Source organism: Muntiacus reevesi, chromosome 1, assembly GCF_963930625.1.
Source record: "Muntiacus reevesi chromosome 1, mMunRee1.1, whole genome shotgun sequence".
Classification (NCBI taxonomy): domain Eukaryota; kingdom Metazoa; phylum Chordata; class Mammalia; order Artiodactyla; family Cervidae; genus Muntiacus; species Muntiacus reevesi.
The window spans coordinates 82,231,217-82,247,013 of NC_089249.1; the positions used below are offsets into that span (position 1 = coordinate 82,231,217).

The 15,797-nt window shown below is 38.0% G+C and overlaps 1 protein-coding gene and 1 pseudogene across 2 annotated transcripts in view; one reads left to right on the forward strand and one right to left on the reverse strand.

The window, feature by feature from the left end:
• GABPB2 (GA binding protein transcription factor subunit beta 2) overlaps positions 1–15,797 on the reverse strand; it is a 27,678-nt gene continuing 11,881 nt past the window's right edge. The window contains exons 6-9 of one of the 2 annotated variants that reach the window (XM_065904541.1): positions 11,274–11,390; positions 9,368–9,553; positions 5,497–5,627; positions 1–5,375 (exon numbers count right to left, since the gene is read on the reverse strand). In XM_065904541.1, the coding sequence (XP_065760613.1) occupies positions 5,076–5,375; positions 5,497–5,627; positions 9,368–9,553; positions 11,274–11,390 (734 nt within the window). In that variant the 3' untranslated portion in view covers positions 1–5,075. The remainder of the gene's footprint in view (positions 5,376–5,496; positions 5,628–9,367; positions 9,554–11,273; positions 11,391–15,797) is intronic. The other variant, XM_065904551.1, reaches the window with a different exon arrangement.
• Positions 9,189–9,394, forward strand: LOC136156542 (U2 spliceosomal RNA; annotated as a pseudogene).

A 15,797-nucleotide genomic window follows, 5' to 3' on the forward strand; every position in this document is an offset into this window, starting at 1 on the left:
GACTTTGACATTTTATTAAGAAATATCTTTTTATTTTAAATGATAGTACAAAAATTGTATATATAATATAGATTTGTATAGGTGTACATACACATAAATGCTCACACACACACATGAACTTGTTAATCAGATTCAAACCCTATTTTATTAAAATCCTAAATAAGAGAAGTAGATTTGTTTTCCTAAAATGTACTGTACATAAAGCTGTCAGACAACTTGTAAAACTGAAGCTGTTTTGAGAAGCTAAGCACCCCATCTACCCTTTCTCTGGCCTAACACAAGTGGCCTTGGCAGAAGGACAGTACACAGGGCAAAGCCAGAGAAGGGAGCTGTTATTATTACTGCTGATAAAACAAGATGCCTGAAACCAATGAGGAAGCACAGGATATAGAGTATGATCTAGATTAATTCAAAGAATTAAGAATAAACCACTTAATAAACAGAAAATATGTGGTGGGGAAGGCAGGGAATAGAAAGAGGAAAGACAAGGCCCATAGATTAGAAATGACCTACTAATTAAGTTCCAGTGCCTGGGAAAGACTCAATGAGATAAGAACAATGGGGTCACAAAAGCAGAAGTAGTTAGAGGGGAAGGGGAGGAGAGAGAGACAGGGAATCACAATTTCCTGCCATTAACAAGCCATACTGCTCTGTAGTACAATCTTGGGATATCACTCCACCTCCTAATCTTAAAGAGGCTTAAAAAAAAAAAAAAGGCAGTACCAGAGGTTCAAAGCTACTTAAATTGAATTCACATCCTTCTTGCTCCTGTCTCTTGGTAAATATGTTGGCACAGGAAATAGAATACTAACTCAGAAGGGGAAAACATAAAATGGAAACAGATAAGAGCTTAGAGCAGCACATAGTTCCTTTTCTGGCCATACAGAGATGTCTACACATGGAGCAGAGAATATCCATTCTCCAATAATCTGGACAAAGACTAATTGCCATTTAGGATTAAACTTCTGGGAATAGTCCTCTATATTCCTCAAGATTTCTAGTTCTGGGGATCCATGATGTTGTTTGTTAGGACAGAGTCACAGAAATTTCTCAAAATGATCTTTTCTTAAAAGGATGAGGTGTCTAAACTGGAAAAGCAGATGTATAGAATGTCTGCTGCTTCTGCCATGGACCTTTATCTAGAGTTTCTTTCCTATTCAGAAGTATAAGAAATTATGCAAATGTCAGTCAAAACAGCTGCCACAGGAGTGGAAAGGAGGCTTGCTCTGTGGAAAGGCAGCTCCAGTTCTACCCCCGACTCTGCTCTGAAGCTTTCAGTTTACATGATGTCATCACACTATATGCTAAAGAAATCTCTGCAAAGCTAGGTACTGGCTCTCCCTAGGGCCTTACTCCTCAGGTTTCTCATTACTGCCTGTTGAGTGTGCCTCTCAGAAAAGGGCCAAAGTAATGCTTTTTCTTCCTCAGTCCCTTTAATGAATTGAAAGAAACCCTCTCTAAAGTGTTTGATGAATTAAAAAATATTTCCAGCTTTTACCAGGTACTTTTAGAATTGGACCTCAAAACAAAGAGAAAAGTGGGGAAATTCATATGTATTTATAAATATACACAATAATATACATGCAGCAAAGGGGTGTTAAAAAAAATGCACTGGTCACAAAATACCTAACTTCAACTGGAGAGCTTTCTGGTAAATTCATTTCTTTTACAGCAATATAAAGAAAGAAAGGAAAGTCATTTCATATGCCACAGATTTCTAGTATTGCTGAGCAGACACAAAAATCTTAATAAAGCAATGCTAAGGCTGAAAAAGAGGGCAAGGCAAAGTCAAAAATAATGAAACAGATATGACAGAGAAAAAAGAAAATCTTTTAAGGTGCTGAGTTCAAAATACAGAAAACCTAAAGCCAAGTTCTCTCATATTTCAAGTAAGAGACCTCAACTATGGCATTATAATTAAGAGATCCCACAGAGGTAGTGATAGGAAGGGAATGTCCATCTATGTATTTGTAAGTAATTTCCCTGAAGCCGGGAACAAGAACAGAAATACTAAGATTTATTTCTTTCTCTTATTTAGGGGGAAGCTTAAAACCATAATGTAAATGTAGGGTCTAAAATTTCTATATTAATACTGATACTATTAAAGCAGCTTTATTTTAAAATAAGCAGTCATCCTAGGTTTCAGGTTTTTCCTGCTCAAGTACCACCTCTGAACCACCTGTCTGTTATTTGAGGCTCTGTAATCCAACCTTGCCAATAGACCAGTTGCATTCCCCAAGCCCAGAAGACCTAGCAACATTTTCCCAACTTCCAAGGTTGACCCAGAAAAATAAGCAAAATCATATAATGGTACTGCCAATAATGTCGTTAATAATATTAACTACTTCAAGGGATCCTGACCTACCATACTCTCTATGGCAATACCACTAGAGATCAAATCCTATTTCCCTTCTCTGAAATGCGAAATGGTCTATTCCAGGTAAATAAAAACAAATGCTCTTTTAGTACCCACCCCTTTCCAAACACTGCCCTTCTCTCTCTCCCTAACCAACCCCTCCTTAAACTCCCTATCTCAGAGACCCCATCATCAAAAATGACTTGGGGTATATTAGATATTTTTCTGGGTGGGAATGATAGGCTTTTACAGAAAAAGAATAAGAACCTCTAAACAGTTCCTTCAAACAGCAGGGGCTCTGTATACTCAGAAGGGAGTGCTGGATGGAATCAGCACTAAGGTAGCTGAAAGCTACCTTAGAGAGTAAGCTGGTTGGATCTAGATATTTTCTGCAGAGTTAACCTCCACCCCCTTAACAGGAAAGAAAAGAAACCAAACAAACCAAAAAACAAGGAACTAAAGTCAATATATACACCAAGAAAACACACAAAACACATCTAAAATAACACTTGGTCTCTCTATAGTTAAGCTAAAGCTCTGAAATGGAACACAATAGCAGCTTACTGTTAGCACCTGATTCACAAAGGGACTCAGAGAAAGGAAAAACATTGCAAATAGAAACAGGACGATTTGACAGCAGATACCACCATTTTACACTCACCCATACCTAGGCTGTTCTACTGAATTTCTCCACCATCCCCAATGGTGCAGACTAATCTCTGATCATCTGGAAAGTGCTCAGTACTTGGTCCATGGAGAAAACCTAGCTAAGGTGGCCCAGAGCCAAGATTCATTTCAAAACTGATATTTTTGTCTATAAGCCTCTAACAGACAATTCTTTTGGGGCTTCCTTGGTGGCTCAGAGGGTAAAGTGTCTGCAATGCAGAAGACCCGAGTTGGATCCCTGGGTCGGGAAGATCCCCTGGAGAAGGAAATGGCAACTCACTCCAGTATTCTTGCCTGGAGGATCCCATGGATGGAGAAGCCTGGTAGGCTACAGTTGGTCGCAAAGAGTCAGACACAACTGAGTGACTTCACTTTCACTTTTCTTTTCACTTTTGTTAAATTTGGTTTGGGGAGTTATGTTTACAGTCTATTTTGAGCTCTAAATGATTCTGCACCTCTGGAAAACTGCAGCAAATTACTTCACTAATCAAAGTAAATAGAACCCTGTTAACTGTCACATTTTACTCCAAATTAAAAATACATGTTTTCCCCATGATCGCTAATTAAGAAAACCCTATTCTAAACAGTCATTCAACTCTTTACTTGGCACATCTCCCTCTTGTTCAGTCTGCTCAGTTGTGTCCGACTCTTTGCAACCCTGTGGACTACAGCACACCAGGCTTCCCTGTCCTTCACATCTCCCTCTGGTTGCTTCTAATTCATAACAAAGCAAGTCCAGGATGATGACCTTTCCACAACCTCTCTCTCTCTCCACCCATATTCCCATTCTTTAAAAAAAAAAAAAAAAAAAAAAAAACCTCCAAGAAATCCCAGCAATGAAACACTTTCTAAAGTGTCTAGGCAAAAGTAGCAGGCATGGTGGGAGAGAAGAGAGTAAGGTGACAAAGATCTGGCCAGAATTTTTGGTTCCTTACGTTATGGCACTGGTTGTCCTTATCCCCTCTGCCAACACTGAGCACCTATAAAGCACAAAAGCTCCATACAAGACCTGACCTTAAGAAAATAACAGTGTACTCAGCCCAAATCAGATGGATTAAAAATACAACATCCTCAGCCTTCATCTCTCCTCCTGTCTTTTCTTGCATATGAGTGGATACCATATAAGTTCCACAGAAAGGCACACTTAGCAAACTCAACAAAATTTTATAAAGTTAAAAAGTTCATATTAAAGCTTGATATTACATAAATAAATGTTTGGAAGCAAGTTGTTCTGACAACAGACTACCCTCCTCATTGCAATTTCATAAAATCTAGCCAGAGGAAAGTTGGTATCTTGAGACCAGACTGTTTCCTAACCCCAGGAGCCTCTATTGTGGTCACTTTCCAGCATCGCAGAGGTGCAGCTGGAGGATTTGGGGTCTACATACACTTCTCCCACATCAACAAGTTTTCTTTCTTTTCCAGTTTTTAAAAATTTTATTTTAGTTTCTTAAACTGGCATCTGGGCTATGGACACACAATGGATGCAAATTTACTTAGGTGATTTCTTCTCAGTGAAATTAACTCAGGATAGTGGGGAGTGCCTGCCTGTTCCTTTGGAAGCAGAATATATTTGTCTTCCCCAAAGCTTACATCTAATCCCTCCTCCCAATTAGGTTTCTTCCCTAATGGGTACACATCATAAATCTAAGGCAAAGTTTCAGGTCACTAGATGGTACAACTATTAAAGGCTCTGGGTATGTCCATATTAGAAATATTATTTCAAAATCTTCTGATAGAAAGTCAGTTATTCAAAAAACAATCAGTCCATAACATCCACCTTTCTTTTACCACTATGCTTCAAGCAATGATGTGAGCTGAGAAATCTGGTCCTTATTATTTTGGACCTTCAGAAGACGTGTTCCTTAAATTTGGCTTTGAAGTTTCCAGTTGCATAGAGAGCTTTCCTGAGCCCAATTTGTAGCCTACAGCATTGTACCCTGCTATAATTTTCTTCTTTAGGACATTCTTAATTTTTACACAATGTTTGTCCTCTGTATTTTTTTTTAAAGAGGAAAAAGATGGACACAGTACAAGTTGTGGCCTTTGCACATTAAGTTGAAACAGTTTCCATGGAAACTCCAGTATGAGGCTCTGTGGTCCCTACTGCCCCAGTCACTTCTGTCTCTCTCTCTTCCATCTCCCCCTCTGTGACTACTACAGCATCTACCTCAGCCACCTCTTCAACCATTGCAAAATCAACTCCATTGGGCTGTTGTCGGGCCATGGCCTCTAGTTTGAGGCGGTACTGTTCTGCCTCCTGCTCTTTCTTTAGGAGCTGGTGTCGGTATTCCTGGGCTCTCCGATTTGCCTCCTGGAGTTGCTGCTGAAGGAGCTCTCTTTCAGTGCCTTCCTGTAAAAGTAAACCACACAGGTAAGGACTTCTAAGAGCAGACAAAAAGAGAAGGGTTCAGGTCTTGAGAAGTCTGGCTTTTGAGTCTTTGCCTTCTCTCCACCACTGCTAAAAACATTACCTTGCTTTCTTCCACACTGTTTGTCATCTCTTCTATCCTTGGTTTCTTAGTCAGTGGCAATTTCTCTGCTTCTTCTGCCTCTTCCTCAATGACAGTCTCCTCTGCAACCTGACCAGCAGGTACAGTTAGAACTATAAGCCAAAGGACACCAATTGGAGGTGATGAATACATAGTAAAACGAAGAGATTTTGCTTACTTTGAATCAGAAAGCAAACTAAAACATATTCTCTGATATCTTCGGATTTTAGAATCATATCTCTTCAGATTTTAGAATCAACAGGTAAGGCATGGCTTTGTAGAGAGAAACCGAAAGGATTAGAGGCACTAAGAAGACTTCAGATGGACTTCCCTGGTGGTTAAGAATCCTTCTTGCAATGCAGGGGATGCAGGTTTGAGCTCTCCTTAGGACACTAAGATCCCACATGACCTGGAGAAACTAAGCCCACATGTGGCAGCTACTGAAGCCTGTGTGCTCTGGAGCCTGCATGTCGCAATCACTAAGCCTGCATGCTACAACTAGAGAGATCGTGCACCACAACTAAATATCTTGCATGATGTAATGAAGACCTTAGGTGCCATAACTGAGACCCAGAGCCAAATACACATTTTTTTAAAAACAGAAAAATAAAGACGACTTCAGAAAGGAAGGGCAATGATTTGTAGGCTTGGAAGCCATGCAGTTAAGACCCAAGTCTGAAACTTTTATATAAAAGATGCTGTGACCACTCAGCTTACAATTCTGCAGGAATAACTTCTCTAAAGTAGGTCTAGCAGTTGGCTCCATAGCTCAGGGGTTAGAGCAGTGGTCCTGTAAAGTAGGTCTAATGTCTTAAATAAGAAAACTTTCATGAAAGCAGTTTACCATCAGCTATGTCTAATTTAACTATTTCTCTTCTCATAGATAAGTGAGAAAAGGGTCAACACATATGCACACAACACATAAGATGTACTGCACACCTATCAGAACGGCTAAAATTTAAAAAATAGTGATAACACCCAACACCCAATTCTGGCAAGAATGTGGAGAAACTGGATTATTCATAAATTGCTGGTGAAAATGTAAAATGGTATAGTCACTATAGAAAAAATTTTTTTTTTACAAAACTGAACATGTATCTACCATATGACCCAGAAATTGTACTTTTGGACATTTACCCCAGAAAACTGAAAATTTATGTTCCTATAAAGCCTGTACATGATGAGTCATAACAGCTTTAATCATATATAGCCAAAAGCTGTAGACAACTTAAGTAGTTAAGTGATTAAATAAACTATGGAACATCCATACCATGGAATACTACTCAGCAATAAAAAGAAATGAACTACTGATACAAACATCAACTTGGATAGACCATAAGGGAATTATGCTGAGAAAAAAAAACCCTATTGCAAAAAGCTATATACTATATGATTCCATTTCTGTAACATTCTTGAAATGACAAAAGCACAATGATAGAGAACAGATGAATTAGTGGTCGCCAATGGTTAGGAACGGGGTGGGAAGAGAAGTGGTGGTACATATAGAGTAGCACAAGGAGTCCCCGTGATGGAATCGCTTTCTATCTCAACTGTGCTGGTGCTCATACAGTAAACTGCACAGAACACAAACGCAAATGAAGGCAGAGAAAACTGTAAAAAATCTCAATAAGGTTGGTGGATTGTACCAAGATAAATTTCCTGTCTGTAATATTGCACTATTTGTATATTATACAAAATAGTACAATAGGATTCCCAAGTGGCACTAGTGGTAAAGAACATGCCTGCCAACGCAGCAGACCTAAATGACACGGGTTCAATCCCTGGATACGGAAGATCCCCTGGAGAAGGGAATGGCAACCCACACCAGCATTCTTGCCTGGAGAATCCCATGGACAGAGGAGCATGGTGGGCTACAGTCTGTGGAGTCACAAAGAGTTGAATTACGACTGAAGTGACTTAGCACACATGCAAAAAATAGTACAAAATATTTGTACAATGTTATCACTTTGGGAAACTGAGTGATAGATATATGGGATCTTTCTATATTATTTCTTACAACTGTACATGAATTATCATGTACAATTACATGTACAATTATCTCAAAATAAAAAGTTAAAATTATATTTAGGTTTTAGGATCCATTATGATTTTTGTTTAAAGCAAAAATTGATAGCATCAACTGATAGCAGTAGAAAGCAGCTTAGATATCTGCTAAGTGGAAACTGAAGTTTTGTCTGGAATTTAAAATTTCTTACAGTTAATCCACAAAATTTTGGCTTTCCTTCTTTGAGCCTGGTTAAATGCATCTGTAAAGAAGTAGTGCAGTTTATCCAGGCAAAACTTCGAAAATTTTTTTTCCCTCTAGGACTTTCCCCAGTGGTCTGGTGGTTAAAACTCTATGCTCCCAATGCAAGAGGCACGGGTTCAATCCCTGGTCAGGGAACTAAGATCCCGCAAGCTGGAGGACCTTAAATTTTTACTTTTTTCCCTTAAAACAATTCCAATCTTAAAAAAACAAAAACCCCAAAAACTCCATTCTCATTTACTTAATTCCATTACAAGTAGCCTCTCACCTACTCTGTGAGCTCTCCCAAACTTTAAATGATAATGTCCACAAAAACATCAGTAGTATATTTCCAAATAAAATTCCAAGAACTTATAACTTGGATTATAAAGGTTTAATTCCTACTCTTTCTTCCCATACTGCAAATATCCATCAATTCAAATAATTTAAAAATGATAAAATCCTCATAATTATTTAGGCCAACTCAAATTGCTGATGACACAAAAGGCAATGGTACCAACCCTCCTTTTTCAACTTCTAGTATTTCTGAGGAATGAAATTGTAATGTTAGTTTCTCTTTTTTTCAAAAAAATTTCACTTAAGTACTTTTTAATAACTAATACATTCAGATGGTTCATAGATTAAAAGCTATAAAAGCATATACATTGAAAAGCTTCTCAGCTGCCAAGGTGCCCTGCCAGAAGGGAACCAATGTTAAATGTTATTTCTGAATGTTCTTCCAGAGATAGTCTAAGTCTACAAATATATTAACAAATATACATATAAATTTATCCCTTTAAAAAATACAATGTAGCATACTCTACACACTGCCTGCATCTTGCTCTTGTCACTTAAGGTATTTTGGAGATCAGACCATACTGGTATGTAAGAATCCTCCTCATTTTTTTTAATAGCTGCATAGTATTCCATTGCATGAGTAGGGTATACCATAATTTATTTATCCAGTTCCTTAATGACTTATACTTAGGTTCTTTTTAATATGATGATTACAAATAATGCTGTAACAAATAACTTAGTATATAGGTCATTTCTGTGTGTGTGAATATAAATTCATAGAAAAATAACTTATTAACCAGAAGGTATGTGCAGCTTCAATACTGATACATATTGATAATTTGCTCTTCAGAGGATGCATTCACACTCTTACCAGTGATTTATAAGTGCCTGTTTCCCCATTCCCTTGATAGCATGGTGGTTTAATGGTATATCAGTGCAGTATTTATATTTCTCTTGCCATAAATGAAATAAATTTTCCTTTTTTTAAGAACCATCAGTATTTTCTGTGAACTACTAGTTTGCAATACTTGCTCTTTTTTCTATTAGGTTATTGGTTTTACTCACATATTTTATGTATATATTAGGAGAATCTGACCGGTTTTGGGGTTTTTTTTTTCTTTTTCAGAGCTTCATCGCTTCTCGGCCTTTTGGCTAAGATCAAGTGTAGTATCTTTTTCAGAGCTTCTTTGCCCCATCTGGGATCTGGCATTCTCCCATTTCCCCCTACCTTACCCTAATGCTTCATTTTTAGAGGTGTGTTGAGCGTCTAAAATATCTTTTAATAAGCAACTGTCCACATGGACAACTCACCTTGCTGTCCATCTTGCATAGTCACAATAAACGGCTGGCCAATGCCTCCAGCAGGGATTGCAGTTTGGATATTACTCAGAGGGACTCCATCGGTCACTATGGTGATGACCCTCTGGCCTCCACTCCCCACCACTTGCTGGATTGATGAATCAACAGAATTTCCCTCTATGATTTCTTCTGAATTAGCTAGAGATGACAAAAGTAAATATAAAATTACAACTTAAAAAGATAGGAGTAGAGTAATTTCAGCCTCCTTGAAATTGATAATATCAGGAATAGAAAAGCTTGAAATGCATTAGAAAGACGGGTTCTATGTACAAATACATTTTCAAAATGTTGGTTTAAATATGCTTAAATTTTTGTTTTTATTTTGTAATAAATATCAGAGACCCTAATAGACAAATAAGCATCGTGACTCTCTAATAGAAAATAAGATATGCTGAATTTCCCCAACATACTTGACCTTAGGACTCCTTTTCAGGAAGTATCTTGAAAGTCTAAATAAATCTATAAAGCCTAGAAATATAACTATAAATTAGAGTAGACCTATTTCTATAAGAAATAAAGGCATTTAATAGAGAACTAACAAAATAACATGTCAAGAAGTCAAAACACTGAAGAAGTTTGATAGACAAAAACAGGTGGCTTCTCCCATCTGACTGATCAACAATAACATTAATAGCAACGAACACTATTTACTATGGGCCAGGTATCTTTCTATTAATAAGAACTTTACATGTATCATGTTGAATAAAGATTTTCGCTTTGGTTAGTCAATATCCCCAGTAACTATTAGGGGAAACAGTTCCTACTACTATGAAATTTCTGTATCTAAAGAGTCACAAGGAGAAGTTTGCATTAGGGGTAGGGACTATCCATATGAGATGCGTTCAGGCAGTTCAATGGAAATAGAGCACTCACACCTCTTAGAAGCAAAGAACAGTTAAATGTTAGAGCTCAAAGGACCCTGATAGATAATCTAATCCAACTACCATGTCAGAGATGAGGAGGCAGACCTGAAGAAGTCAAATGATTTATCCAACATCAAAGAGCAAATTAGAAGAATTAACAGGCACAAGTTTAATACGTTCCTTTTTCCTCTGCCATGCTGCTCATTCACATGCATCTGAGTAGAGATCTTTATGATTGCTACCAGTTGGAAAAATAGAATTGGAGCAATGTTCTCAGCATCCAAATGTCTATGACAGAAAGAAATCAATCAACAATCTGCTTTCATTTATGATGGAGCAGATTGCCAGAGGGCTCCAGAAAGATTCCTAGATGACTATTTACCCCTATCTATAACTATTTGCCTCCTACCTATATGAAGTCTTAAACCTTTTCCCTGGAAGTCACTAGCTCTGGGTAAGGGACCTGAAACATTTCTGTTTTAAAATCAGAAGGGCACTATACAGGATTTATCTCCACAAATCCACTGGGAATGCCAAAATAACATCTCCAGTGAAATGAAGCACGCCAACCTGGGGTACACAGGATGTAACAACAAGTGAGGTAGCAGTCCCATGTATTTTGATGCTTTAATACAAAATATCTAGGCTGCTATTTTGAATAATTCTATGATAGTATCAGTCAAAACACAACATAGAGTATTTCCAAAACTCTGCTATATAAGACTAAACATTTCAATCTGATGTAACTCGAGTCAGTGCAAACAAACTTGAAGCTGCAAGAATACAAAGGAGTAACTTACTCATTCTCTGATATTATTCAGCTGACTGATTGTATCACTTAGTGATTTTTCGTTCTGATGCTCAGTGACTCTACATCCCTTTATCTTATTTGTCTCTAACCATAATTCTTTAACATTTCATGGAAATTAAATCTGCTGGGGAGTTGAAAACAAAAGAAGAAATGGTGATTCACCCAGCAGATATCCCTTACCTACCTGTGGCTCTGTGTGAGTTGGAGAGGGGAGCTGATGCCTCAGCAAGAGCTGCAAGGGTGGCCAGCACTGAGGTGGTAGAATTTGAGAAGTGTACTGTTGAGGAGGCATGGGGGTCACCTATTTTGGTAAAAAAGACACATGAAGTCCAGTGGAGAGAATAAATAGAGATGAACTAAAATGGCTTATTAAATCAAAATCTCAGCTTTTCCTTAATCTTGCTTCCTAATACAAAGTTCTATAAACCGATTATCATGGTGTTAAAACTCTTAAGGTTTAAAGTTTTCCCTTTAAAGTGAATTAAGATAATATGCTTGGTATAGGGCCATTACATTCTCTTCATCTGATCATTCTCTTGGCACTGTCAAGGCTGAGCATCAGCAGCTAACACACCAAGAGTTCCAACGACTCCCAAAGCTGGCGGTACAGAGCTGTCTTGGCAGCAGGCAGTACATACAGAGCATGCCTCACCCCAAGCCAGGCAGTGGTGAGGGAACAGGCCCCTCCTGGGTTTCAGTCAGTCACGCCTCTTCTGTTCACCAGCTAGAGAGGTGAGAAGACTAGGCCTGACCTCAAGGGCAAGGACAGGTAAAAACCTGAAGTCTCACATTTTGAATGTTAAAGGATAGTACAATTAATTGATGCTAAAAAATAACAATTACTTAGTTTAGTTATGTCACGATATGCTATTTAAAAAAACTTCGTTCATAACCTTTTCCTCTATCTATGTGATATACTTACAGCTAAGTTCCAAGAGAGAAGTGGATTAGATCTGGCAACAGGCATGCCTAATTTTATGAACCGAAAGTATTACCCAACAGTTTTGCATAAATCCAACTTTTATAACATGAACTGCATTTCCCCAAGTCTTTCAATATAATTTCAGAGATAACTTATTGTATCAGTTGCAAATTAATTGCCACTTGGCTCCAAATCCACCCTTCTTTGCCATGCCTTGTGATACTGAAGCTGAATCCTATAAATATTTCCTGTCATCTGGCAGGAGATTAAGTTTTATCACATAGAAGTGACTGCTCCCCATACTGGCTATTCCTATATTCTTTAGAGTTCTTCTCACCTCTTAATAGTTATCCATTGTTACTAACAAGTCTTTTGAAGTTTATAAATTATATATTTATAATATATATTTATTGTATATATGTAAGTATTTATTACATATGTATAATAAAACTATGTATAATTAAACTATACCACACATAATTTTGTCTCCTGGATGAAATGGACTGATACACTTATCTTCTTTTTTTAAAAAAATAATTAGTTAATATTATTTATTTTGGCTGTGCTGGTGTTAATTGCTACATAGGTTTTTTTTTCTGGTTTCAGGGAGCAGGGGCTACTCTCTAGTTGTGGGGCATTGGCTTCTCTTGTTGCGGAGCATGGGCTCTAGGGCATGAAGGCTTCCATAGCTACAATTCCTAGGCTCGAGAGCACAGGGTCAATTAGTTGTGGGTCATGGGCTTACTCTGTGCCATGTACAAACCTGTATCTCCTGCATTGGCAGGCAGACTCTGTACCTCCGAACCACCAGGGAAGCCCTAAATGTACTCTTACTTTTTGTTTTCCCAATAATATACCTTAAAAAAAGTCAATTATCTGTAAAATACTTTCAAAGCTTTTGGATGATGACTGTGGGAGTGAAGATAAGGGTGGAGAAAATAATGATATCCTTATTTTAATTCTCTCATACTCAAGGAACCAAATGGTCTTAGTGAAACACAGTGTATGGCCTCTAGAAAGAGCTTGTGTCAATCTAATGACCTTGTAAGAGCAAGATTAGCTATAGCTTATACTCTAATTTTCCTGCTTAGTTCATGTTTTTCTTATCACTCAGACTATCATACCAAGTGCTGACATAAGAACTCACAAATGAAACAAACAAGGAACAAGCCAAGTTTTAGATACATCCCTCATGGAGGTTGGAATATATGTGACAGTAAGTCACTAACAATAAAAAATACACTGCTATTATTTTATCACCGTTAAAACACACACAGACAAACACACAAACAAGGCTGTTATACTTCAAGTTCAAATAGGACAAATCAGGTAGGCCACCAAGCTAAAGAAGACTACTTGGGTAGAACTGCTTCATGAGAAAGGCATTATATACTTTTTAGCACATGATGATTCCAACCTAAGGGTATTTGTTCTCCCTCTGATTCAAACATAATGACTCGCCCAACTTCTCTTCAATAACAAGATGAAGAAAGAACATTTGTGAAAAATTAGGTTTAGTATTCCGACAGAATACTAAATTGAAAAGTTGAAACTGAAAAGAGATGACACAAATGATCTCTTTAGACTTATCCCAGAGAGTTCTGGGAAAATAAAGTACTTTATTGTTAAATAATGCTAATTGTTTCATTTTAATACAAGACCCCCATCAAATAAAGTGAAATGTGCATGGCTGCTGTTGTTTTGGAAGGAAAATGGCATTGTTAGTGACAATTTGTTACCTACTCAGAATGTGGCTTATATAAACTCTTCAGATCAGGATTTAGGGGCATGTGCTATGGTTGGCTAGGCAGTCTCACCAAGTCAGTGAAAACTGGTGGTGGTGGTTTAGTTGCTAAGATTCAGAAAAATTAAGTAATCTTCCCAGGGTCATGCAGCTAGTGAATGTCAAGAGCCCAGGTAAGAACCTAATTGTCAGATTCCAAAGCCTGTACTCTTTATGAACCAACATAAGGCAATTTGTACTTGACTCTGGAGTGCATCTTACGATTCTACAGAAAAAGAAAATTTATCTTCATAACTCTGTTTTGCCCTGATTAATATTTAAGTTAGTCTGCCTTCTCCAGTCACTGCAGTTTGATGGTGGCACTGATGATAACTGATATCTTTAGTCACAAATGGAAAACTGAAAGCAATCTTTATAGTTTGGATTTTGGTATCAAAAATATCCACCAATTTCTTAAAAAACTGGAAATAGAACTGCCATATGACCCAGCAATACCACTTCTAGGCATACACACTGAGGAATCCAGATCTGAAAGAGACACGTGCACCCCAATGTTCATTGTAGCACTGTTTATAATAGCCAGGACATGGAAGCAACCCAGATGCCCATCAGCAGATGAATGGATAAGGAAGCTGTGGTACATATACACCATGGAATATTACTCAGCCGTTAAAAAGAATTCATTTGAATCAGTTCTAATGAGATGGATGAAACTGGAGCCCATTATACAGAGTGAAGTAAGCCAGAAAGATAAAGAACATTACAGTATACTAACACATATATACGGAATTTAGATAGATGGTGGCGATAACCCTATATGCAAAACAGAAAAAGAGACACAGAAGTACAGAACAGACTTTTGAACTCTGGGGGAGAACGTGAGGGTGGGATGTTTTGAAAGAACAGCATGTATATTATCTATGGTGAAACGGACCACCAGCCCAGGTGGGATACATGAGTCAGGAGCTCGGGCCTGGTGCACTGGGAGGACCCTGAGGAGTCAGGAGGGGAGGGAGGTGGGAGGGGGGATCGGGATGGGGAATACGTGTAACTATATGGCTGATTCATGTCAATGTATGACAAAACCCACTGAAATGTTGTGAAGTGATTGGCCTCCAACTAATAAAACAATATTTAAAAAAAAAAAAAAAAGACAAAAAAAAAAAAATATCCACCAAAATGACAATCCTAGGATACTTACAGTTAATTATTTAAAAAAAAATTTATATATTTATTTTCTTTTTGGCTGTGGTGGGTCTTTGTTGTTATGTTCGGGCTTTTCTCCAGTTGCGGCAAGCGGGGGCTACTCTTCGTTGAAGTGCACAGGCTTCTTACTGTGGTGGTTTTTCTTGTTTCCAAGTATAGGCGCTAGGTGTGTGGGCTTCAGTAGTTGCACTGTTTGGGTTCAGTAGCTGTGACTCCTGGGCTCTAAAGCACTGGTTCAGTAGTTACGGTGCACAGGCTCAGCTGCTCCACAGCAAGTAGGATCTTCCTGAACCGGTGTCGCTTGCATTGCAAGGCAGATTCTTAACCACTGGACCACCAGGGAAGCCCATTTTCAGTTAATTCCTAAAAATATTGTTGGATGATGGGAAATAAGAGGGCTTCTCCACCATTCAGGAAAAGAAAATCCTTAAAGCCAGTTCAACAACACAACCTGAATTTGACTGAGAACTTTTCTCCTTTCTTTTATCTGCACTGATAGGCCAATCCCCTAAAGGGAAACAACTAGGTAGAACTGCTTCATGAGTAGGATGACACTGGAGAGATCAGCTCTAATTATGTGACGGTTCAGCAATTTCAATTTGCTGCTGTCAACATACAGAAGAGAAAAAAGGAGTAGGTTTGCCAGAAGCAACATGACAAGCATGATACAGGTCCACAGGAACCAAGGCCAAGAATCTTTATGCTTCAACTTTGCTTATCATTCCAGTAAGAGTCTGGAGAATTTCAGTAGTTAGACTAAAGACTTAATTCTAGCCCATGTTGTAAACATATTACTTTATTGGCTTCTAAAAACTTTTGAATTAAAAAAACACTTG